The following is a 26,284-nucleotide window of genomic DNA, read 5'->3' as shown; positions in this document are numbered from 1 at the left end:
GTCATGTCATTCCCAATATAAAGGGGTATAACGTCATGTCGTTCCCAATATAAAGGGGTATAACGTCATATCATTCCCAATATAAAGGGGTATAACGTCATGTCCTTCCCAATATAAAGGGGTATAACGTCATGTCGTTCCCAATATAAAGGGGTATAACGTCATGTCATTCCCAATATAAAGGGGTATAACGTCATGTCCAATATAAAGGGGTATAACGTCATGTCCAATATAAAGGGGTATAACGTCATATCATTCCCAATATAAAGGGGTATAACGTCATGTCCTTCCCAATATAAAGGGGTATAGCGTCATGTCGTTCCCAATATAAAGGGGTATAACGTCATGTCGTTCCCAATATAAAGGGGTATAACGTCATGTCATTCCCAATATAAAGGGGTATAACGTCATGTCCAATATAAAGGGGTATAACGTCATGTCCAATATAAAGGGGTATAACGTCATATCATTCCCAATATAAAGGGGTATAACGTCTTGTCGTTCCCAATATAAAGGGGTATAACGTCATGTCGTTCCCAATATAAAGGGGTATAACGTCATGTCGTTCCCAATATAAAGGGGTATAACGTCATGTCATTCCCAATATAAAGGGGTATAACGTCATGTCGTTCCCAATATAAAGGGGTATAACGTCATGTCGTTCCCAATATAAAGGCGTATAACGTCATATCATTCCCAATATAAAGGGGTATAACGTCATGTCCAATATAAAGGGGTATAACGTCATGTCGTTCCCAATATAAAGGGGTATAACGTCATGTCCAATATAAAGGGGTATAACATATCATTCCCAATATAAAGGGGTATAACATCATGTCCTTCCCAATATAAAGGGGTATAACGTCATGTCCTTCCCAATATAAAGGGGTATAACGTCATGTCGTTCCCAATATAAAGGGGTATAACGTCATGTCATTCCCAATATAAAGGGGTATAACGTCATGTCGTTCCCAATATAAAGGGGTATAACGTCATGTCGTTCCCAATATAAAGGGGTATAACGTCATGTCGTTCCCAATATAAAGGGGTATAACGTCATGTCATTCCCAATATAAAGGGGTATAACGTCATGTCGTTCCCAATATAAAGGGGTATAACGTCATTCCCAATATAAAGGGGTATAACGTCATGTCGTTCCCAATATAAAGGGGTATAACGTCATTCCCAATATAAAGGGGTATAACGTCATGTCGTTCCCAATATAAAGGGGTATAACGTCATGTCGTTCCCAATATAAAGGGGTATAACGTCATGTCATTCCCAATATAAAGGGGTATAACGTCATGTCGTTCCCAATATAAAGGGGTATAACGTCATGTCGTTCCCAATATAAAGGGGTATAACGTCATGTCCTTCCCAATATAAAGGGGTATAACGTCATGTCGTTCCCAATATAAAGGGGTATAACGTCATGTCGTTCCCAATATAAAGGGGTATAACGTCATGTCCAATATAAAGGGGTATAACGTCATGTCGTTCCCAATATAAAGGGGTATAACGTCATTCCCAATATAAAGGGGTATAACGTCATGTCGTTCCCAATATAAAGGGGTATAACGTCATTCCCAATATAAAGGGGTATAACATCATGTCGTTCCCAATATAAAGGGGTATAACGTCATTCCCAATATAAAGGTTGTATAACGTCATGTCATTCCCAATATAAAGGGGTATAACGTCATGTCATTCCCAATATAAAGGGGTATAACGTCATGTCATTCCCAATATAAAGGGGTATAACGTCATGTCGTTCCCAATATAAAGGGGTATAACGTCATTCCCAATATAAAGGGGTATAACGTCATGTCATTCCCAATATAAAGGGGTATAACGTCATGTCGTTCCCAATATAAAGGGGTATAACGTCATTCCCAATATAAAGGGGTATAACGTCATGTCGTTCCCAATATAAAGGGGTATAACGTCATTCCCAATATAAAGGGGTATAACGTCATGTCGTTCCCAATATAAAGGGGTATAACGTCATGTCATTCCCAATATAAAGGGGTATAACATCATGTCGTTCCCAATATAAAGGGGTATAACGTCATGTCATTCCCAATATAAAGGGGTATAACATCATGTCGTTCCCAATATAAAGGGGTATAACGTCATGTCGTTCCCAATATAAAGGGGTATAACGTCATTCCCAATATAAAGGGGTATAACATCATGTCGTTCCCAATATAAAGGGGTATAACGTCATGTCATTCCCAATATAAAGGGGTATAACGTCATGTCATTCCCAATATAAAGGGGTATAACGTCATGTCATTCCCAATATAAAGGGGTATAACGTCATGTCATTCCCAATATAAAGGGGTATAACGTCATGTCGTTCCCAATATAAAGGGGTATAACGTCATGTCGTTCCCAATATAAAGGGGTGTAACGTCATGTCATTCCCAATATAAAGGGGTATAACGTCATGTCCTTCCCAATATAAAGGGGTATAACGTCATGTCGTTCCCAATATAAAGGGGTATAACGTCATGTCGTTCCCAATATAAAGGGGTATAACGTCATTCCCAATATAAAGGGGTATAACATCATGTCGTTCCCAATATAAAGGGGTATAACGTCATGTCGTTCCCAATATAAAGGGGTATAACGTCATGTCGTTCCCAATATAAAGGGGTATAACGTCATGTCATTCCCAATATAAAGGGGTATAAAGTCATGTCGTTCCCAATATAAAGGGTAAAGCAGGTACATTAATACCAATATAAAGGGTAAAGCAGGTACATTAATACCAATATAAAGGGTAAAGCAGGTACATTAATACCAATATAAAGGGTAAAGCAGGTACATTAATACCAATATAAAGGGTAAAGCAGGTACATTAATACCATTATAAAGGGTAAAGCAGGTACATTAATACCTGGGAATGTGAATGTACTAGATCCATAGATCCACAGCTGGCTGGCTGCACAGCTCGGGCTCAATAGAAAACACCAGCTGGACAATAAAGCTACATTCTTAAAAGCTCAAAATTGATTTCTTATTAAGTTTCAGTAAACATCGTGTCACATCAGTCCGGTCTTATAGAAATGAATGATGCTATCGATCAACTTAACTGTGGCATATTGCATGAAGAAAAACACATGTGAGGGTAACAACACCGAACCACAACAGCACATTTGAGGGGGTATCAACACCGAACCACAACAGCACATTTGAGGGGGTAACAACACCGAACCACAACAGCACATTTGAGGGGGTATCAACACCGAACTCCAACAGCACATTTGAGGGGGTATCAACACCGAACTCCAACAGCACATTTGAGGGGGTATCAACACCGAACCCCAACAGGACATTTGAGGGGGTATCAACACCGAACCCCAACAACACAGAACCCCAACAGGACATTAGAGGGGGTATCAACACCGAACTCCAACAGGACATTTTACATTAAACATATATCACCACTTACCAGGCATGAAAGACTGTCAGAAGTAAGAGGGAGACCAATAATTTGTGTGACATGTTTCAGTTAAGACGCCTACGAGTTGAACGTGAGTGTCACAGAGACAGAACAGTGGCGCTCAGAGAGGAAACAGAGAGGGAATAAAAACACCCCGGTATCGTCTTGTATTCCTCTACACAGAGTGGAAAGAATAACACCGTTCGCGGTATCGTCTTGTATTCCTCTACACAGAGTGGAAAGAATAACACCGTTCCCGGTATCGTCTTGTATCCCTCTTCCCGGTATAGTCTTGTATTCCTCTACACAGAGTGGAAAGAATAACACCGTTCCCGGTATCGTCTTGTATCCCTCTTCCCGGTATAGTCTTGTATTCCTCTCCTGTCGTCCGGCTTTAGATAAACCAGCGTGTGCTTCGCGCTAAAATCGAGGAGAAAGTTAATAATCCAACGTGAAATACGAAATCCGACATAGACAGGTGCTCGGTGTTTTAATAAAAATAATAATAATTTCACAGCATCGTTAATGAATTGTTTCAGATAATAGACTATCTCTTCCTATTCCTCCTTAAAGTTGCTCCACTTGCTGCTGCCATCTTCAATATCTGCCCTCAACACACACACACACACACACACACACACACACACACACACACACACACACACACACTGTCCTACTGACGGCCAATGCAAGGGACGCAAACTCTCTCTCAATGGCTAGGGTATGACCCAATTCATTCCATAGAGCCCCCCTTCCTTCCTTCCCTCTCTCTCTCTCTCTCTCTGTCTCTAATGCTCCATAGCCCTCTCTGTATACATGTATCCATTCACGTCCTGTTGCCTAAAAACAAACGTAAGAAATCCCGCCATAAGGTGAAATTGGCACTGAAAGATGGTATATCTTGGATAAATTAAATGCCAGTTTTTCAAATATCGGCTCCACCCTAAGAAAAGTGTAGGATAGGAACAACGACTTACAGGCTACCTCATCATATGGATCAAAAATGGTTTGTTTAATATCAAGGGTATTTTGAAGGGACTTTTTCCATTGCTATTATTGATGGAATATTTAGGGTTCTTGTTGCCCCTCACCTCAGGCCAGAACCCAATACTTATTTGAAAATGGACAGCGGCTATAGGTTTATTCTCAAGCATTACTTTGTTGTTGTTGTTTAAACTTTATTTAACTAGGCAAGTCAGTTATTAAGGACAAAGTCTTATTTACAATGACCGCCTACACCTGCAGAACCCCGACAACACTGGTCCAATGTTGCACCGCCCTGTGGGACTCCAACTCACTGGCTTGTTGTGATAGAGGCATTTTAACATTTTAACATCTTGACCAGGTTCTGTTATAATATCCACCCAGCACAGCCAGAAGAGGACTGGCCCCCCCTCATAGCCTGGTTCCTCTCTAGGTTTCTTCCTAGGTTTTTGGCCTTTCTAGGGAGTTTATCTTAGGGAGTTTTTCCTAGCCACCGTGCTTCTTTCACATGCATTGCTTGCTGTTTGGGGTTTTAGGCTGGGTTTCTGTACAGCACTTTGAGATTTCAGCTGATGTACGAAGGGCTATATAAATACATTTGATTTGATTTGATAGAGGCTGGATTCAAACCAGGGTGTCTCTAGTGACGCATCAAGCACCAAGATGCAATGTCTTAGACCCCTGCACCACTCGGGAGACTATTTAAATGACAATGACAGACAGACAGACAGACAGACAGACAGACAGACAGACATCAAGCTTACTCTTTCCATTGTTTAGTCATCATATTTTGGACAATAAGTTCACATTTCCAGTCACCACCCACTAACTATCTCTCTCTTCTAGAGACGCATGTTGCAGGGTTATGCCAGACTAGCGGTAACCGGCTGAGTTAGCGCCACCCACGCTTTCTCTTTTCTACCGAGACAATATGGACAATGAACTTTCTTTTGAATGAAATCTTGAATACGAGGGAGTTTCACTCTTGGTAATTCTATACAAAGCAAATGATCGCGTGCTGCCCGAGCACGCAGTAACGTTCTAGCATATAAACTAAAGAGAGAGAGGTGAGATCCGGGCTGGCTGGCTGGTGGGCTGGCTGGCTGGCTGGCTGGCTGGGTGGCTGGGTGGCTGGCTGGCTGGGCTGGCTGGCTGGCTGGCTGGCTGGGTGGCTGGCTGGCTGACTGGCTGGCTGGATGCTTGGCTGGCTGGCTGGCTGGCTGGGTGGGTGGCTGGCTGGCTGGCTGGCTGACTGGCTGCGCAGCCTCCTGTAGCTGATTTCTGTGGATTGTTCTGAATCTGTAGGCTACTGATGCAGGAGCGTGGAGCCCTGTACGAAACAACACCATCTACTGGCTGAATAGAGAAACGCAGACGGGAGAGACTCCCCACCTACCTATCCAAACAACAACAACAACAACAACAACAACAAATACACCAACACACGGAATTGGTGTGTACTCTGGTCATGCTTTTAAATCCAGAGAATGTAAACTCTAAAGTAATATATTAAACTCTCACCTATACCCCATAGAAAAGGGAAGTACCATTGAGCTGTGAATTGTTGGATCATCCTTCTCCACCAAAAAACTTGCTAGGTAGTAATCATTCACGTTTATTCCGCTGGAATTCATCTGATCAAAGTGTTAAGGCAGGTAGCTGAGTGGTTAGAGAGTTGGGCCAGCAACCGGAAAGGTTGCTAGATCGAATCCCCAAGCTTACATGAGGTTTCTTATACATCTGTCGTTCTCCCCCTGAACAAGGCAGTTAACCCATTGTTCCCTGGTAGGCTATCATTATAAATGATTGTACTGCCTGATGTATCAGCTGTAATTTAACAATGAGGCCAGTTAAATATTAGGCTTACAGCTCATAAATCAGTATGATTTAGTGTCTGCAAATAAAGGGGTCCAATTGGTAACGAGGTTTTGAATAGAACCTGTTTCCAAACAGTAGGAATAATAACAATGGCTGGGCTGATGGGCACTTCAGTGACTTGGAGCCTTTGATTGCCCTGCCTCTGGGAGCCTGTCGACTTGTTACATGATTACTGAGTGAAAGAGAGCCTATGAAAGTTTTCATGGAGGGTGGGTGCCCCCTGGTGGCTGAACCTGAGATCAATGAGAGAACTTGTCAGAAAAACGACAGAGTCCCACTTTCTCTGTCATTGTACAAAGTAGAGAGTGTGAAAAAATGTGTAAAAATGTATAAAGATAATAAATCCTCACTCACACAGACAAACATGGCTTCATTATTGTTCACAGTTTATTATCATAGTTTCTCACAGATCCTGGCTTCCACCTGTTAGAATGGCTGAGTGAGAGGAGGTGGGGCTTTTTTCATAGCCTGAGAGAGAGAGAGAGAGAGAGAGAGACATTCAGTTTTACTAGAGGGGTTGGGTGCGCCCCCTGTTGGCTGAACCCGGGTGGGAGGTTCCCCCTTAGCAAGCAATGGACCCCAGCACACCACTGAAGCCATTAAGAACTATATTCAAAAACACACCTGGTAACCTGTTCAATCACCAGGCACACGGCTCAACATAGTTCAATGACAGAGACTGTGGACTTAGAATAATTTTGGGTAAAAAAAAAAAATAATTGAAAATTAATAAAATAAAGTTGCAGCTGTCTTTGATATGCTCAAAATTAACTAACTGCTATCTTGAAATGTTGAAAAAGTGTTTTTAAATAGGCATCCTATCATTTGAAAATTAGTTGAAAGGCTAAGTGATTCTCCTCCTGACAAGAAGTTGACAGCCTTCAAACATAGTGCAAAAAAAGTGGGCGTGAACATAGAATATTTTTGGGTCAAAAAAAAGAATATACAGCTGTCTTTAATAAGATCAAACTGAACTAACTGCTATCTTGAAATGTTGAAAAAGTGTTTTTAAATAGCTCAGTCTTATCACTCAATATGAGTCAAAATCTGTCACTTCCAGGAGTGCTCATTTTGTCAAAAATGAAACAATGAAAAAAAATAACAACTCACAGCTGTGTTAATAGACCCAACTCAACATCTGCTATCTTGAAATGTCCAAAAAGGGTATTTAAATGGGCCTACCAGACATCTTTTTGAGAGAAGATAAGGTCAGGGACTCCTGTCTTACTTTCTGTCATGTTGAGATGGGTTCCACTGTCTTACTTCTCTCCACACCACTATGATCTCTATAGTGGTCCACTGTACCCCCTGTATATAGCCTCATTACTACCTGGTACCCCCTGTATATAGCCTCATTACTAACCTGGTACCCCCTGTATATAGCCTCATTACTACCTGGTACCCCCTGTATATAGCCTCATTACTACCTGGTACCCCCTGTATATAGCCTCATTACTACCTGGTACCCCCTGTATATAGCCTCATTACTACCTGGTACCCCCTGTATATAGCCTCATTACTACCTGGTACCCCCTGTATATAGCCTCATTACTACCTGGTACCCCCTGTATATAGCCTCATTACTACCTGGTACCCCCCTGTATATAGCCTCATTACTACCTGGTACCCCCCTGTATATAGCCTCATTACTACCCGGTACCCCCCTGTATATAGCCTCATTACTACCTGGTACCCCCTGTATATAGTCTCAATACTAACCTGGTACCCCCTGTATATAGCCTCATTACTACCTGGTACCCCCTGTATATAGCCTCATTACTACCTGGTACCCCCTGTATACAGTCTCAATACTAACCTGTACCCCCCTGTATATAGCCTCATTACTACCTGGTACCCCCTGTATATAGCCTCATTACTACCTGGTACCCCCTGTATATAGCCTCATTACTACCTGGTACCCCCTGTATACAGTCTCAATACTAACCTGTACCCCTGTATATAGCCTCATTACTACCTGGTACCCCCTGTATATAGCCTCATTACTACCTGGTACCCCCTGTATATAGCCTCATTACTAACCGGTACCCCCCTGTATATAGCCTCATTACTACCTGGTACCCCCTGTATATAGCCTCATTACTACCTGGTACCCCCTGTATACAGTCTCAATACTAACCTGTACCCCTGTATATAGCCTCATTACTAACCTGGTACCCCCTGTATATAGCCTCATTACTACCTGGTACCCCCTGTATATAGCCTCATTACTACCTGGTACCCCCTGTATATAGCCTCATTACTACCTGGTACCCCCTGTATACAGTCTCAATACTAACCTGTACCCCCTGTATATAGCCTCATTACTACCTGGTACCCCCTGTATATAGCCTCATTACTACCTGGTACCCCCTGTATATAACCTCATTACTACCTGGTACCGGTACCCCCTGTATATAGCCTCATTACTACCTGGTACCCCCTGTATATAACCTCATTACTACCTGGTACCGGTACCCCCTGTATATAGCCTCATTACTACCTGGTACCCCCTGTATATAACCTCATTACTACCTGGTACCGGTACCCCCTGTATATAGCCTCATTACTACCTGGTACCGGTACCCCCTGTATATCACCTTGTTATTTTGTTGTTGATCTTTAATTAAATGTTTTACTTTAGTTTGTATTTTCTTAAAACTGGTTAAGGGCTTGTAAGTAAGCATTTCACTGTAAGGTCTACACCTGTTGTATTCTGCGCATGTGACAAATAAAATTAGTTTTGATCTGTATTCCCAGTCATGTGAAATCCATAGATTAAATCCTAATGAATTTATTTCAATTGACTGATTTCCTTACGAACTGTAAACTCAGTGAAATCTTTGGAATTGTTGCATATTAATTTCTTTTTTTATTTTATTCAGTGAAGTTAAACCATTGTAATTGGTATTTTGGGCTGCCTATGTAAAAACGTACAGAATATGGTGCCATTTGGCAGACAAGCTATCTGGGTTTTTAACCTCCTCTTCCTTCCTGTCTGATATCTGAAAGGTAAACAGCCGCTATCTGGGTTTTTAACCTCCTCTTCCTTCCTGTCTGATATCTGAAAGGTAAACAGCAGCTATCTGGGTGTTTAACCTCCTCTTCCTTCCTGTCTGATATCTGAAAGGTAAACAGCAGCTATCTGGGTTTATAACCTCCTCTTCCTTCCTGTTTGATATCTGAAAGGTAAACAGCAGCTATCTGGGTTTTTAACCTCCTCTTCCTTCCTGTCTGATATCTGAAAGGTAAACAGCAGCTATCTGGGTTTTTAACCTCATCTTCCTTCCTGTCTGATATCTGAAAGGTAAACAGCAGCTATCTGGGTTTTATAACCTCCTCTTCCTTCCTGTCTGATATCTGAAAGGTAAACAGCAGCTATCTGGGTTTTTAACCTCCTCTTCCTTCCTGTCTGATATCTGAAAGGTAAACAGCCGCTATCTGGGTTTTATAACCTCCTCTTCCTGTCTGATATCTGAAAGGTAAACAGCAGCTATCTGGGTTTTAACCTCCTCTTCCTTCCTGTCTGATATCTGAAAGGTAAACAGCAGCTATCTGGGTTTTATAACCTCCTCTTCCTGTCTGATATCTGAAAGGTAAACAGCAGCTATCTGGGTTTTATAACCTCCTCTTCCTGTCTGATATCTGAAAGGTAAACAGCAGCTATCTGGGTTTTTAACCTCCTCTTCCTTCCTGTCTGATATCTGAAAGGTAAACAGCAGCTATCTGGGTTTTTTAACCTCCTCTTCCTTCCTGTCTGATATCTGAAAGGTAAACAGCAGCTGGTTGACGTCATTACGGGGTTAGAGTCTGTCTCTCAGACCAGGCTGGTCAGGTTTGACTAAACTCCAGCCAGTCCGCTTCATTTGCCTGATGGGATTTCCATACAGGTGCTCCCTTCCTCCCTCCCTCCCTCCTCCGTGTTTGACTACCAAACATAGCGGCGCCACTGATCTCTCCCGGGGAAAACAGGAGGGAGCGTCTGACAGCAGACAGGAGGAGAGAGGGAGAGAGGGAGAGTCTGATAGAAGACAGGAGGAGAGAGGGAGAGAGGGAGAGTCTGATAGAAGACAGGAGGAGAGAGGGAGAGAGGGAGTGTCTGATAGAAGACAGGAGGAGAGAGGGAGAGAGGGAGAGAGGGAGAGTCTGATAGAAGACAGGAGGAGAGAGGGAGAGAGGGAGTGTCTGATAGAAGACAGGAGGAGAGAGGGAGTGTCTGATAGAAGACAGGAGGAGAGAGGGAGAGTCTGATAGAAGACAGGAGGAGAGAGGGAGAGAGGGAGTGTCTGATAGAAGACAGGAGGAGAGAGGGAGTGTCTGATAGAAGACAGGAGGAGAGAGGGAGTGTCTGATAGAGGAGGAGAGAGGGAGTGAGGCAGTTCCACAGGCAGACGATAGAAGCGGATTGATCTCTCTCTTTCGCTGTAGTCGGTCCTGTCTACTGGGAGCTGCTCGAGCGTTTCCTGATTTTTTCCGCTCTAACCACCGCTAATTCCCCCGTTGGAGCTCGAGGCCTCCACTTGTACCGTTTTCGTTAGTTTTGGGAAAGGAGGGTTTATTAAATCGCGTGTCGTCTGTCTGGGAACATCGGCTAAACTCAGGGCTACAGCTCATCTGGATCAGAACCTCACGACCAGAAGCACCAGGTTTCCGGTAAAACGGTAAGAAACCCCCGTCCGTCCTCCTTCCGTGATGAATCTGTTAATAGTGTAGTAGGAGCATCATCCGGTCTGTCACCGTCTATACCGTCTACATCATTAAGGCTAATAGAGCACCGGGTAACGTTTATACCGTTTAATAACGTGTATTATATCAGCATAATGACATCTCTGGATGTAGATGCCGTTTCTATTCTCTAGATAAACACCCGGGTAACGTTAATACCGTTTAATAACGTGTATTATATCAGCATAATGACATCTCTGGATATAGATGCCGTTTCTATTCTCTAGATAAACACCCGGGTAACGTTAATACCGTTTAATAACGTGTATTATATCAGCATAATAACATCTCTGGATATAGATGCCGTTTCTATTCTCTAGATAAACACCCGGGTAACGTTAATACCGTTTAATAACGTGTATTATATCAGCATAATAACATCTCTGGATATAGATGCCGTTTCTATTCTCTAGATAAACACCCGGGTAACGTTAATACCGTTTAATAACGTGTATTATATCAGCATAATAACATCTCTGGATATAGATGCCGTTTCTATTCTCTAGATAAACACCCGGGTAACGTTAATACCGTTTAATAACGTGTATTATATCAGCATAATAACATCTCTGGATATAGATGCCGTTTCTATTCTCTAGATAAACACCCGGGTAACGTTAATACCGTTTAATAACGTGTATTATATCAGCATAATAACATCTCTGGATGTAGATGCCGTTTCTATTCTCTAGATAAACACCCGGGTAACGTTAATACCGTTTAATAACGTGTATTATATCAGCATAATAACATCTCTGGATGTAGATGCCGTTTCTATTCTCTAGATAAACACCCGGGGTTTAACGGTGTGCTGTCTCTCTCTTTGTTTGATCGAGATAATGTGTTTTTATTTTCCCGGCAGGATGAGATTATCGGTTTATTTAATAATATAAAATAGGGCAGATGACAAAAACAGACCGGAGGACAGCAGCTGCATCACGATAACGGCTCTCTGGCTTTTACCTCGACGTTAAAATTAAAACGTTATCTGTTATCTTCTCTGTATAAAAACCGGGTTAGGGTTAGGGATTTAACGTTGTTTTCTCAAAACCGGGGGATTTACCGGAACTGAACGACAGAAACGACGTGTTTTTCCTTCCGTGAAACGGCGGCTTGTGATGATGAGCGCGGAGACCGGGGAGAACAGAGAATCAGTGACGTCTATAATAATCATTTCACACTATAAAACAATTATATATATAAACACAATCATAGACTTCTATAAATATATAACCACATTTTAAATCAGAAGTATACTGTATTCGTATTGAGTGTCTATATTTATATATGATCCTAGCTGAGCTATATAATAATATAATATAAATCAGTAATATATAATAATATATCTGTAATATATAATAATATATATAATATATCTGTTACTGTTGCTCAGCTAAATGACCTAAATAAAGGCACATGACCCAGTTTCATCAGTCACACACACACACTACACACACACACACTACACACACACAGACACACACACACACACATGTACGTACGTTCTGGTCATATAGGAGACTGTGTATAGATATGACTGGTAGCAGAGTGTATTCTGTGTAGATATGTCTGGTAGCAGAGTGTAGTCTGTATAGATATGTCTGGTAGCAGAGTGTAGACTGTATAGATATGTCTGGTAGCAGAGTGTAGTCTGTATAGATATGTCTGGTAGCAGAGTGTAGACTGTATAGATATGTCTGGTAGCAGAGTGTAGACTGTATAGATATGACTGGTAGCAGAGTGTAGACTGTATAGATATGTCTGGTAGCAGAGTGTAGACTGGTAGCAGAGTGTAGACTGTATAGATATGTCTGGTAGCAGAGTGTAGACTGTATAGATATGTCTGGTAGCAGAATGTAGTCTGTATAGATATGTCTGGTAGCAGAGTGTAGACTGTATAGATATGTCTGGTAGCAGAGTGTAGACTGGTAGCAGAGTGTAGACTGTATAGATATGTCTGGTAGCAGAGTGTAGTCTGTGTAGATATGTCTGGTAGCAGAGTGTAGTCTGTATAGATCTGTCTGGTAGCAGAGTGTAGACTGTATAGATACGACTGGTAGCAGAGTGTAGACTGTATAGATATGTCTGGTAGCAGAGTGTAGACTGTATAGATATGACTGGTAGCAGAGTGTAGTCTGTATAGACATGTCTGGTAGCAGAGTGTAGACTGTATAGATATGTCTGGTAGCAGAGTGTAGACTGTATAGATATGTCTGGTAGCAGAGTGTAGTCTGTATAGATATGTCTGGTAGCAGAGTGTAGACTGTAGAGATATGTCTGGTAGCAGAGTGTAGACTGGTAGCAGAGTGTAGACTGTATAGATATGTCTGGTAGCAGAGTGTAGTCTGTATAGATATGTCTGGTAGCAGAGTGTAGTCTGTGTAGATATGTCTGGTAGCAGAGTGTAGACTGTATAGATATGTCTGGTAGCAGAGTGTAAACTGTATAGATATGACCGGTAGTGGAGTGTAGACTGTATAGATATGTCTGGTAGCAGAGTGTAGACTGGCAGCAGAGTGTAGACTATATAGATATGTCTGGTAGCAGAGTGTAGACTGTATAGATATGTCTGGTAGCAGAGTGTAGACTGTATAGATATGACTGGTAGCAGAGTGTAGACTGGTAGCAGAGTGTAGTCTGTATAGATATGTCTGGTAGCAGAGTGAAGACTGTATAGATATGTCGGGTAGCAGAGTGTAGACTGTATAGATATGTCTGGTAGCAGAGTGTAGACTGGTAGCAGAGTGTAGACTGTATAGATATGTCTGGTAGCAGAGTGTAGTCTGTATAGATATGTCTGGTAGCAGAGTGTAGTCTGTGTAGATATGTCTGGTAGCAGAGTGTAGACTGTATAGATATGTCTGGTAGCAGAGTGTAAACTGTATAGATATGACCGGTAGCAGAGTGTAGACTGTATAGATATGTCTGGTAGCAGAGTGTAGACTGGCAGCAGAGTGTAGACTGTATAGATATGTCTGGTAGCAGAGTGTAGACTGTATAGATATGTCTGGTAGCAGAGTGTAGACTGTATAGATATGACTGGTAGCAGAGTGTAGACTGGTAGCAGAGTGTAGTCTGTATAGATATGTCTGGTAGCAGAGTGAAGACTGTATAGATATGTCGGGTAGCAGAGTGTAGACTGTATAGATATGTCTGGTAGCAGAGTGTAGACTGGTAGCAGAGTGTAGACTGTATAGATATGTCTGGTAGCAGAGTGTAGTCTGTGTAGATATGTCTGGTAGCAGAGTGTAGTCTGTATAGATATGTCTGGTAGCAGAGTGTAGACTGTATAGATATGACTGGTAGCAGAGTGTAGACTGTATAGATATGTCTGGTAGCAGAGTGTAGACTGGCAGCAGAGTGTAGACTGTATAGATATGTCTGGTAGCAGAGTGTAGACTGTATAGATATGTCTGGTAGCAGAGTGTAGTCTGTATAGATATGTCTGGTAGCAGAGTGTAGACTGTAGAGATATGTCTGGTAGCAGAGTGTAGACTGGTAGCAGAGTGTAGACTGTATAGATATGTCTGGTAGCAGAGTGTAGTCTGTATAGATATGTCTGGTAGCAGAGTGTAGTCTGTATAGATATGTCTGGTAGCAGAGTGTAGACTGTATAGATATGTCTGGTAGCAGAGTGTAAACTGTATAGATATGACTGGTAGAAGAGTGTAGACTGTATAGATATGTCTGGTAGCAGAGTGTAGACCGTATAGATATGACTGGTAGCAGAGTGTAGTCTGTATAGATATGTCTGGTAGCAGAGTGTAGTCTGGTAGCAGAGTGTAGACTGTATAGATATGTCTGGTAGCAGAGTGTAGACTGTATAGATATGACTGGTAGCAGAGTGTAGACTGTATAGATATGTCTGGTAGCAGAGTGTAGACTGTATAGATATGACTGGTAGCAGAGTGTAGACTGGTAGCAGAGTGTAGACTGTATAGATATGCCTCGTAGCAGAGTGCAGACTGTATAGATATGTCTGGTAGCAGAGTGTAGACTGTATAGATATGTCTGGTAGCAGAGCGTAGACTGTATAGATATGACTGGTAGCAGAGTGTAGACTGTATAGATATGTCTGGTAGCAGAGTGTAGACTGTATAGATATGTCTGGTAGCAGAGTGTAGACTGTATAGATATGTCTGGTAGCAGAGTGTAGACTGTATAGATATGTCTGGTAGCAGAGTGTAGACTGTAGAGATATGTCTGGTAGCAGAGTGTAGATTGTATAGATATGTCTGGTAGCAGAGTGTAGACTGTAGAGATATGTCTGGTAGCAGAGTGTAGACTGTATAGATATGTCTGGTAGCAGAGTGTAGACTGGCAGCAGAGTGTAGACTGTATAGATATGTCTGGTAGCAGAGTGTAGACTGTATAGATATGTCTGGTAGCAGAGTGTAGACTGTATAGATATGACTGGTAGCAGAGTGTAGACTGTATAGATATGTCTGGTAGCAGAGTGTAGACTGTATAGATATGTCTGGTAGCAGAGTGTAGACTGTATAGATATGACTGGTAGCAGAGTGTAGACTGTATAGATATGTCTGGTAGCAGAGTGTAGACTGTATAGATATGTCTGGTAGCAGAGTGTAGACTATAGATATGTCTGGTAGCAGAGTGTAGACTGTATAGATATGTCTGGTAGCAGAGTGTAGACTGTATAGATATGTCTGGTAGCAGAGTGTAGACTGTATAGATAAGTCTGGTAGCAGAGTGTAGACTGGTAGCAGAGTGTAGACTGTATAGATATGTCTGGTAGAAGAGTGTAGTCTGTATAGATATGTCTGGTAGCAGAGTGTAGTCTGTATAGATATGTCTGGTAGCAGAGTGTAGACTGGTAGCAGAGTGTAGACTGTATTTATGTAATGTGTGTATTATGTAACGTGTGTATTATGTAATGTGTGTATTATGTAATGTGTATATAATGTAACGTGTTTATTATGTAACGTGTGTATAATGTAATGTGTGTATTATGTAATGTGTGTATTATGTAATGTGTGTATAATGTAACGTGTGCATTATGTAATGTGTGTATTATGTAATGTGTGCATTATGTAATGTGTGTATAATGTAACGTGTGTATTATGCAATGTGTGTATTATGTAACGTGTGTATAATGTAACTTGTGTATAATGTAACGTGTGTATAATGTAATGTGTGTATTATGTAACGTGTGTATTATGTAACGTGTGTATAATGTAATGTGTGTATTATGTAACGTGTGTATAATGTAACGTGTGTATAATGTAACGTGTGTATAATGTAATGTGTGTATTATGTAATGTGTGTGTTATGTAATGTGAGCAGATGGAGGACCTGGACCTTCCCCAGATGAAGAGAGAGGTGGACAGTCTTCAGTACCAGCTGGCCATCAACAGAGAGAAATCCTCCATCACTGTTACTGAGTAGGTAGTGTCCTTCTGGTCTCTGTCCCCAGTCTCCTTCTGGTCTCTGTCCCCAGTGTCCTTCTGGTCTCTACCCCCAGTGTCCTTCTGGTCTCTACCCCCAGTGTCCTTCTGGTCTCTGTCCCCAGTGTCCTTCTGGTCTCTGTCCCAGTGTCCTTCTGGTCTCTGCCCCCAGTGTCCTTCTGGTCTCTACCCCCAGTGTCCTTCTGGTCTCTACCCCCAGTGTCCTTCTGGTCTCTACCCCCAGTGTCCTTCTGGTCTCTACCCCCAGTGTCCTTCTGGTCTCTACCCCCAGTGTCCTTCTGGTCTCTACCCCCACTAGTATGATAGGTGTTGTTTTACAGGGTCAGCCATAGTAGTATGATAGGTGCAGTGTAATGTGTTGTTTTAAATGGCCAGCCACAGTAGTATGTCCCTCCCTGGAAATCATTATGGTTTAAATGCCTTGCTCAAGGTCACATCAACAGATTGTTCAGCTTGTTCCGCTCCGGTATTCAAACCAGCGACCTTTCGTTGACCAGCCCGGTGCTCTAACCACTAGGCTGTTACACTTTGGTTGACATATTTAAAGCTGTTCAGGCAGAAACAATAGTGAATAGTGAATAGTTTGGATTGTTGGGTCAGGTTGTAAAAACAAAGTCTCATCTAGGATGCAACCTTGTCGACGTCCGGGATTCAATCTAGCAACCTTGTCTAAGTCCGGGATTCAAACTAGCAACCTTGTCTACGCCCGGGATTCAATCTAGCAACCTTGTCTAAGTCCGGGATTCAAACTAGCAACCTTGTCGACGTCCGGGATTCAATCTAGCAACCTTGTCTAAGTCTGGGATTCAATCTAGCAACCTTGTCTAAGTCTGGGATTCAATCTAGCAACCTTCTCTACATCTGGGATTCAATCTAGCAACCTTCTCTACGTCTAGGATTCAATCTAGCAACCTTCTCTACGTCTAGGATTCAAACTAGCAACCTTGTCGACGTCCGGGATTCAATCTAGCAACCTTGTCTACGTCCGGGATTCAATCTAGCAACCTTGTCTAAGTCTGGGATTCAATCTAGCAACCTTGTCTACGTCCGGGATTCAATCTAGCAACCTTGTCGACGTCCGGGATTCAATCTAGCAACCTTGTCTACGTCCGGGATTCAATCTAGCAACCTTGTCTACGTCCGGGATTCAATCTAGCAACCTTGTCTACGTCCGGGATTCAATCTAGCAACCTTGCCGACGTCCGGGATTCAATCTAGCAACCTTGTCGTCGTCCGGGATTCAATCTAGCAACCTTGTCGTCGTCCGGGATTCAATCTAGCAACCTTGTCTACATCCCGGATTCAATCTAGCAACCTTGTTTAAGTCCGGGATTCAATCTAGCAACCTTGCCTAAGTCCGGGATTCAATCTAGCAACCTTGCCTAAGTCCGGGATTCAAACTAGCAACCTTGTTTAAGTCTGGGATTCAAACCCATCATGGGTTTTTAAAAGCAAATGTTTCCGCGTTTGGGGAGATCCTATTCACGGTAAACGCTGTCGGCCCAATCAGAACCTTTAAAAAACACCTAGAACCTCAACCTGAGATCGGATTGAATCCCAGTGGATCGAGGGGTGTGGTCTAACGGGGTGTGTGTGTGTTCTCTCGGCAGGTTGGTGAAATGCATCGAGGGGTGTGGTCTAACAGGGTGTGTGTGTGTGTTCTCTTGGCAGGCTGGTGAAATGGATCGAGGGGTGTGGTCTAATAGGGGTGTGGTCTAACGGGGTGTGTGTGTGTGTTCTCTCGGCAGGCTGGTGAAATGGATCGAGGGGTGTGGTCTAATAGGGGTGTGGTCTAACGGGGTGTGGTCTAACGGTGTGTGTGTTCTCTCGGCAGGCTGGTGAAATGGATCGAGGGGTGTGGTCTAACGGGGTGTGTGTGTGTGTGTGTGTTCTCTCGGCAGGCTGGTGAAATGGATCGAGGGGTGTGGTCTAACGGGGTGTGTGTGTGTGTTCTCTCGGCAGGCTGGTGAAATGGATCGAGGGGTGTGGTCTAACGGGGTGTGTGTGTGTGTTCTCTCGGCAGGCTGGTGAAATGGATCGAGGGGTGTGGTCTAATAGGGGTGTGTGTGTGTGTTCTCTCGGCAGGTTGGTGAAATGGATCGAGGGGTGTGGTCTAACGGGGTGTGTGTGTGTGTGTTCTCTCGGCAGGCTGGTGAAATGGATCGAGGGGTGTGGTCTAATAGGGGTGTGGTCTAACGGGGTGTGTGTGTGTGTGTTTTCTCGGCAGGCTGGTGAAATGGATCGAGGGGTGTGGTCTAACGGGGTGTGGGTGTGTGTGTTCTCTCGGCAGGCTGGTGAAATGGATCGAGGGGTGTGGTCTAACGGGGTGTGGGTGTGTGTGTTCTCTCGGCAGGCTGGTGAAATGGATCGAGGGGTGTGGTCTAACGGGGTGTGTGTGTGTGTTCTCTCGGCAGGCTGGTGAAATGGATCGAGGGGTGTGTGTGTGATGACCCGTTCCTGAACCCAGAGCTGATGAGGGCCAACCCCTGGGTGGAGAAAGGCAAATGTGTGATCCTCTAACGGACGCACACACGGATACACACAACACTGAGACACACACACACACAACACGGATACACACACACACCAAGTTATCCCGTCCTATTTATTTGTACATCCATGTCTATGGTTTTAGTTGAAAGTAGTCCCCTTCCTTCCTATGAGCAGCATGTCCTGCATTGAAAGTAGTCCCCTTCCTTCCTATGAGCAGCATGTCCTGCATTGAAAGTAGCCCCCTTCCTTCCTATGAGCAGCATGTCCTGCATTGAAAGTAGTCCCCTTCCTTCCTGTGAGAAGAATGTCCTGCATTGAAAGTAGTCCCCTTCCTTCCTGTGAGCAGCATGTCCTGCATTGAAAGTAGTCCCCTTCCTTCCTGTGAGCAGCATGTCCTGCATTGAAAGTAGTCCCCTTCCTTCCTATGAGCAGCATGTCCTGCATTGAAAGTAGTCCCCTTCCTTCCTGTGAGCAGCATGTCCTGCATTGAAAGTAGTCCCCTTCCTTCCTATGAGCAGCATGTCCTGCATTGAAAGTAGCCCCCTTCCTTTGTTAAAAGAACCAGATAGAAGTTTGTTGTTAACTAAAATCACTTTTTATTGGCCTTTTCCCCCACTGTCAATCAGAATACAAATGTTTTTATTGGCTTTTTCACCCACTGTCAATCAGAATACACTGTTTTTATTGGCTGTTTCCACTGTCAATCAGAATACAAATGTTTTTATTGGCTGTTTCCACTGTCAATCAGAATACAAATGTTTCTATTGCCTGTTTCCACTGTCAATCAGAATACAAATGTTTTTATTGGCTGTTTCCACTGTCAATCAGAATACAAATGTTTTTATTGGCTGTTTCCACTGTCAATCAAACATAATAAAGAGGTGGTTTGACAGATTGACTCGTGGTCATTTACATACTAACGTGTGTGTGTGTGTGTGTACACGTGTGTGTGGTGTGTGTGCGTGCGTGTGCGCACAGTGTGTGTGCGTGTGGTGTGTGTGTGTGCGCGCAGTGTGTGTGCGTGTGCGGTGTGGTGTGTGTGTGTGCGCGCAGTGTGTGTGCGTGTGCGTGCGGTGTGGTGTGTGCGTGCGGTGTGGCGTGTGCGCGTGCGGTGTGTGCGCGTGCGGTGTGTCTGTGTGTGTTATAGCAGTTCTCTGATGTAGACGTTGCGTCGCACGGCGTTGGACACGCCCTCGTTAAAACGGAACCACACGTCACTGTTGCCAACCGCCGTCCCCATGGCAACCTCCACACACACCTCCCCTAGCGACAGACGGAGAGAGAGACAGTTCACGGTTAAAACACACACAGATACACATGAACAACCTTCCCTCATCAGCCCCCAGACTGCCCCGTGTCTCCCCCCGGGAACTGAGACAGTAATATCAGCCCCCAGACTGCCCCGTGTCTCCCCCCCCGGGGACTGAGACAGTAATATCAGCCCCCAGACTGCCCCGTGTCTACCCCCCCCCGGGGACTGAGACAGTAATATCAGCCCCCAGACTGCCCCGTGTCCCCCCCCCCGGGGACTGAGACAGTAATATCAGCCCCCAGACTGCCCCGTGTCTCCCCCCCGGGGACTGAGACAGTAATATCAGCCCCCAGACTGCCCCGTGTCTCCCCCCCGGGGACTGAGACAGTAATATCCGCCCCCAGAAGAGAAGCACCAGCCTGACCTTCCTAAAGCAGAGTGGTCACGTCCATCTCCAAGACATTCCTAGTCCATCAACTGGTTGTTGTATAGGCTTAGGTTTTTTTTAAAGCCATTTTAAAAAAACAAATCTGAGCGTATAGATCTCGGCTTGTGTTTGGACCCAGAAAGAAATCGTGAACCGTTACCGCCGTTCTAGAGTTTTCTCTTGTTAACACTATCAACGTGTCCCTTTACTGTGGCTGTTGTGATCGAATCAACACGATATTAGACACTTTCAATGCAACATACCGAAACAAAACGAACTACGCAAGAGATTTTGTTGTAGGCAGAACGCATCGGAGTAGGATTCTATTGCATTGACACGCACTACTCAGCTCGTACACAGACCGGTGCGCCATAACCAATCAGAGCTGCAGTAGGCCTATATGCAAATAGACCATTACCATATATGGATCTGTGCCATTCAATTTGAACTGGACTGTGTTTACAGCATGAGCGGTCGTGAATAGGTGCACTGGACTGTGTTTACAGCATGAGCGGTTGTGAATAGATGAACTGGACTGTGTTTACAGCATGAGCGGTCGTGAGTAGATACACTGGACTGTGTTTACAGCATGAGCGGTCGTGAGTAGATGAACTGGACTGTGTTTACAGCATGAGCGGTCGTGAGTAGATACACTGGACTGTGTTTACAGCATGAGCGGTCGTGAGTAGATGAACTGGACTGGGTTTACAGCATGAGCGGTCGTGAGTAGATACACTGGACTGTGTTTACAGCATGAGCGGTCGTGAATAGATGAACTGGACTGTGTTTACAGCATGAGCGGTCGTGAATAGATGCACTGGACTGTGTTTACAGCATGGGTGGTCACGCTGGACTGTGTTTACAGCATGAGCGGTCGTGAGTAGATGAACTGGACTGTGTTTACAGCATGAGCGGTCGTGAATAGATGCACTTGTTTTGAGATCAAATCGAGAGCTGCATGTAGCCACGTGTGCATATTGTTAATATCCTTTGCTAGTTAGTGAGTTATTAGCAAAGTTATAGATCATTTGTAGTCAGCAATGGGGGATTGATTGCAGGTAACAATACAATAAATGTATTGTTACCTGTAGCAGAGATGCTACGTTAAATGTAATGTTACCCGACTCAGAGATGCTACGTTAAATGTAATGTTACCTGTAGCAGAGATGCTACGTTAAATGTAATGTTACCTGTAGCAGAGATGCTACGTTAAATGTATTGTTACCTGTAGCAGAGATGCTACGTTAAATGTATTGTTACCTGTAGCAGAGATGCTACGTTAAATGTATTGTTACCTGTAGCAGAGATGCTACGTTAAATGTAATGTTACCTGTAGCAGAGATGCTACGTTAAATGTATTGTTACCTGTAGCAGAGATGCTACGTTAAATGTATTGTTACCTGTAGCAGAGATGCTACGTTAAATGTATTGTTACCTGTAGCAGAGATGCTACGTTAAATGTAATGTTACCTGTAGCAGAGATGCTACGTTAAATGTAATGTTACCTGTAGCAGAGATGCTACGTTAAATGTATTGTTACCTGTAGCAGAGATGCTACGTTAAATGTATTGTTACCTGTAGCAGAGATGCTACGTTAAATGTATTGTTACCTGTAGCAGAGATGCTACGTTAAATGTAATGTTACCTGTATCAGAGATGCTACGTTAAATGTAATGTTACCTGAACCAGAGATGCTACGTTAAATGTATTGTTACCTGTAGCAGAGACCACCTGTGGTTTCTCCTTGGGGGCGACGGCTCGGCCGAAGAAATCCACCTCCGGCTGCAACACAGACGACATTTTAGTAATTTAACACTAATACTGTCATTAACCTGGTTTCAGAGACTAATACACACCATCTGTCATTAACCTGGTTTCAGAGACTAATACACACCATCTGTTATTAACCTGGTTTCACAGTCTAATACACACCATCTGTCATTAACCTGGTTTCAGAGTCTAATACACACTATTAACCTGGTTTCAGAGACTAATACACACCATTAACCTGGTTTCAGAGACTAATACACACCATTAACCTGGTTTCAGAGACTAATACACACCATTAACCTGGTTTCAGAGTCTAATACACACCATCTGTCATTAACCTGGTTTCAGAGACTAATACACACCACCTGTCATTAACCTGGTTTCACAGTCTAATACACACCATCTGTCATTAACCTGGTTTCAGAGTCTAATACACACCATTAACCTGGTTTCAGAGTCTAATACACACCATTAACCTGGTTTCAGAGTCTAATACACACCATCTGTCATTAACCTGGTTTCAGAGACTAATACACACCACCTGTCATTAACCTGGTTTCACAGTCTAATACACACCATCTGTCATTAACCTGGTTTCAGAGTCTAATACACACCATTAACCTGGTTTCAGAGTCTAATACACACTATTGACCTGGTTTCAGAGACTAATACACACCATTAACCTGGTTTCAGAGACTAATACACACCATTAACCTGGTTTCAGAGACTAATACACACCATTAACCTGGTTTCAGAGTCTAATACACACCATCTGTCATTAACCTGGTTTCAGAGACTAATACACACCACCTGTCATTAACCTGGTTTCAGAGTCTAATACACACCATTAACCTGGTTTCAGAGTCTAATACACACTATTAACCTGGTTTCAGAGACTAATACACACCATTAACCTGGTTTCAGAGTCTAATACACACCATCTGTCATTAACCTGGTTTCAGAGTCTAATACACACCATTAACCTGGTTTCAGAGTCTAATACACACTATTAACCTGGTTTCAGAGACTAATACACACTATTAACCTGTTTCAGAGACTAATACACACCATTAACCTGGTTTCAGAGACTAATACACACCATTAACCTGGTTTCAGAGACTAATACACACCATTAACCTGGTTTCAGAGACTAATACACACCATTAACCTGGTTTCAGAGACTAATACACACCATTAACCTGGTTTCAGAGTCTAATACACACCATCTGTCATTAACCTGGTTTCAGAGACTAATACACACCACCTGTCATTAACCTGGTTTCAGAGTCTAATACACACCATTAACCTGGTTTCAGAGACTAATACACACTATTAACCTGGTTTCAGAGACTAATACACACCATTAACCTGGTTTCAGAGTCTAATACACACCATCTGTCATTAACCTGGTTTCAGAGACTAATACACACCACCTGCAATTAACCTGGTTTCAGAGTCTAATACACACCATCTGTCATTAACCTGGTTTCAGAGTCTAATACACACCATTAACCTGGTTTCAGAGACTAATACACACCATCTGTCATTAACCTGGTTTCAGAGTCTAATACACACCATTAACCTGGTTTCAGAGTCTAATACACACCATTAACCTGGTTTCATAGTCTAATACACACCACTTGTCATTAACCTGGTTTCAGAGTCTAATACACACCATTAACCTGGTTTCAGAGTCTAATACACACCATTAACCTGGTTTCAGAGTCTAATACACACCCTCTGTTATTAACCTGGTTTCAGAGTCTAATACACACCATCTGCCATTAACCTGGTTTCAGAGTCTAATACACACCATCTGTCATTAACCTGGTTTCAGAGTCTAATACACACCATGTGTCATTAACCTGGTTTCAGAGTCTAATACACACCATTAACCTGGTTTCAGAGTCTAATACACACCATCTGTTATTAACCTGGTTTCATAGACTAATACACAGCTTCTACCCCCCCCCAAGCCACCAGACTCCTGAACAGCTTCTACCCCCCCAAGCCATCAGACTCCTGAACAGCTTCTACCCCCCCCAAGCCACCAGACTCCTGAACAGCTTCTACCCCCCCCCCCCCAAGCCACCAGACTCCTGAACAGCTTCTACCCCCCCAAGCCATCAGACTACTGAACAGCTTCTACCCCCCCAAGCCACCAGACTCCTGAACAGCTTCTAACCCCCCCCAAGCCATCAGACTCCTGAACAGCTTCTACCCCCCCAAGCCACCAGACTCCTGAACAGCTTCTACCCCCCCCAAGCCATCAGACTCCTGAACAGCTTCTACCCCCCCCAAGCCATCAGACTTCTGAACAGCTTCTACCCCCCCCCCCCCAAGCCATCAGACTCCTGAACAGCTTCTACCCCCCAAGCCACCAGACTCCTGAACAGCTTCTACCCCCCCCCAAGCCACCAGACTCCTGAACAGCTTCTACCCCCCCCCAAGCCACAGACTCCTGAACAGCTTCTAACCCCCCCAAGCCACCAGACTCCTGAACATCTAATCAAATGACCCCAAACTATTTGCATTGTTTCCTCCCCCCACACTGCTGCTACTCTCTGTTGTTGTTGTTGTTGTTGTTGTTGTTGTTGTTGTTATCTTTTGCATAGTCACGTTAATAACTCTACCTACATGTACATGTTACCTCAACTAACCGGTACCCCCTGTATATAGCCTCCACATTGACTCTGTACCGGTACCCCCTGTATATAGCCTCCACATTGACTCTGTACTGGTACCCCCTGTATATAGCCTCCACATTGACTCTGTACCCCCTGTATATAGCCTCCACATTGACTCTGTACTGGTACCCCCTGTATATAGCCTCCACATTGACTCTGTACCGTAACACCCTGTATATAGCCTCCACATTGACTCTGTATCGGTACCCCCTGTATATAGCCTCCACATTGACTCTGTACCGGTACCCCCTGTATATAGCCTCCACATTGACTCTGTACCGGTACCCCCTGTATATAGCCTCCACACTGACTCTGTACCGGTACCCCCTGTATATAGCCTCCACATTGACTCTGTACCGGTACCCCCTGTATATAGCCTCCACATTGACTCTGTACCCCCTGTATATAGCCTCCACATTGACTCTGTACCGGTACCCCCTGTATATAGCCTCCACATTGACTCTGTACCGGTACCCCCTGTATATAGCCTCCACATTGACTCTGTACCGGTACCCCCTGTATATAGCCTCCACATTGACTCTGTACCGGTACCCCCTGTATATAGCCTCCACATTGACTCTGTACCGGTACCCCCTGTATATAGCATCCACATTGACTCTGTACCGGTACCCCCTGTATATAGCATCCACATTGACTCTGTACCGGTACCCCCTGTATATAGCATCCACATTGACTCTGTACCGGTACCCCCTGTATATAGCCTCCACATTGACTCTGTACCGGTTCCCCCTGTATATAGCCTCCACATTGACTCTGTACCGGTACCCCCTGTATATAGCCTCCACATTGACTCTGTACCGGCACCCCCCTGTATATAGCCTCCACATTGACTCTGTACCGGTACCCCCTGTATATAGCCTCCACATTGACTCTGTACCGGTACCCCCTGTATATAGCATCCACATTGACTCTGTACCGGTACCCCCTGTATATAGCATCCACATTGACTCTGTACCGGTACCCCCTGTATATAGCCTCCACATTGACTCTGTACCGGTTCCCCCTGTATATAGCCTCCACATTGACTCTGTACCGGTACCCCCTGTATATAGCCTCCACATTGACTCTGTACCGGTACCCCCTGTATATAGCCTCCACATTGACTCTGTACCGGTACCCCCTGTATATAGCCTCCACATTGACTCTGTACCGGTACCCCCTGTATATAGCCTCCAC

At 43.8% G+C, this 26,284-nt stretch overlaps 3 protein-coding genes across 3 annotated transcripts in view; 1 reads left to right on the top strand and 2 right to left on the bottom strand.

Moving 5' to 3' along the window:
- LOC115158918 (gamma-aminobutyric acid receptor subunit gamma-3-like) overlaps window positions 1-3,525 on the bottom strand; it is a 232,298-nt gene extending 228,773 nt beyond the window's left edge. The window contains exon 1 of the mRNA XM_029708343.1: window positions 3,458-3,525. Coding sequence (XP_029564203.1) covers window positions 3,458-3,510 — 53 coding nt within the window. The 5' untranslated portion in view covers window positions 3,511-3,525. The remainder of the gene's footprint in view (window positions 1-3,457) is intronic.
- A 7,106-nt stretch (window positions 3,526-10,631) lies between these two features.
- LOC115158917 (guanine nucleotide-binding protein G(I)/G(S)/G(O) subunit gamma-13) lies at window positions 10,632-19,845 on the top strand. Its single transcript, XM_029708342.1, has 3 exons — window positions 10,632-10,968; window positions 16,337-16,434; window positions 18,873-19,845. Exons 2-3 carry the CDS (start codon window positions 16,337-16,339, stop codon window positions 18,976-18,978), a joined length of 204 nt encoding a protein of 67 aa, XP_029564202.1. The 5' UTR covers window positions 10,632-10,968; the 3' UTR covers window positions 18,979-19,845.
- Window positions 19,846-20,010: 165 nt separating this feature from the next.
- chtf18 (CTF18, chromosome transmission fidelity factor 18 homolog (S. cerevisiae)) overlaps window positions 20,011-26,284 on the bottom strand; it is a 29,463-nt gene continuing 23,189 nt past the window's right edge. Inside the window, exons 21-22 of the mRNA XM_029708341.1 lie at window positions 22,346-22,412; window positions 20,011-20,214 (exon numbers count right to left, since the gene is read on the bottom strand). Of these exons, the coding sequence (XP_029564201.1) occupies window positions 20,093-20,214; window positions 22,346-22,412 (189 nt within the window). The 3' untranslated portion in view covers window positions 20,011-20,092. The remainder of the gene's footprint in view (window positions 20,215-22,345; window positions 22,413-26,284) is intronic.

This window comes from Salmo trutta, chromosome 22, assembly GCF_901001165.1.
Source record: "Salmo trutta chromosome 22, fSalTru1.1, whole genome shotgun sequence".
NCBI lineage: Eukaryota > Metazoa > Chordata > Actinopteri > Salmoniformes > Salmonidae > Salmo > Salmo trutta.
The sequence above is the reverse complement of the archived record's forward strand: the minus strand, read 5'-3'. Positions and strand labels throughout refer to the sequence as shown.

Coding starts and splice junctions, on each gene's coding strand:
- LOC115158917 (XM_029708342.1), top strand. CDS start 16,337: ATGGAGGACCTGGACCTTCCCCAGATGAAGAGAGAGGTGGACAGTCTT. Junction 16,435..18,872: donor TCCTCCATCACTGTTACTGA/GTAGGTAGTGTC, acceptor TTCTCTCGGCAG/GCTGGTGAAATGGATCGAGG.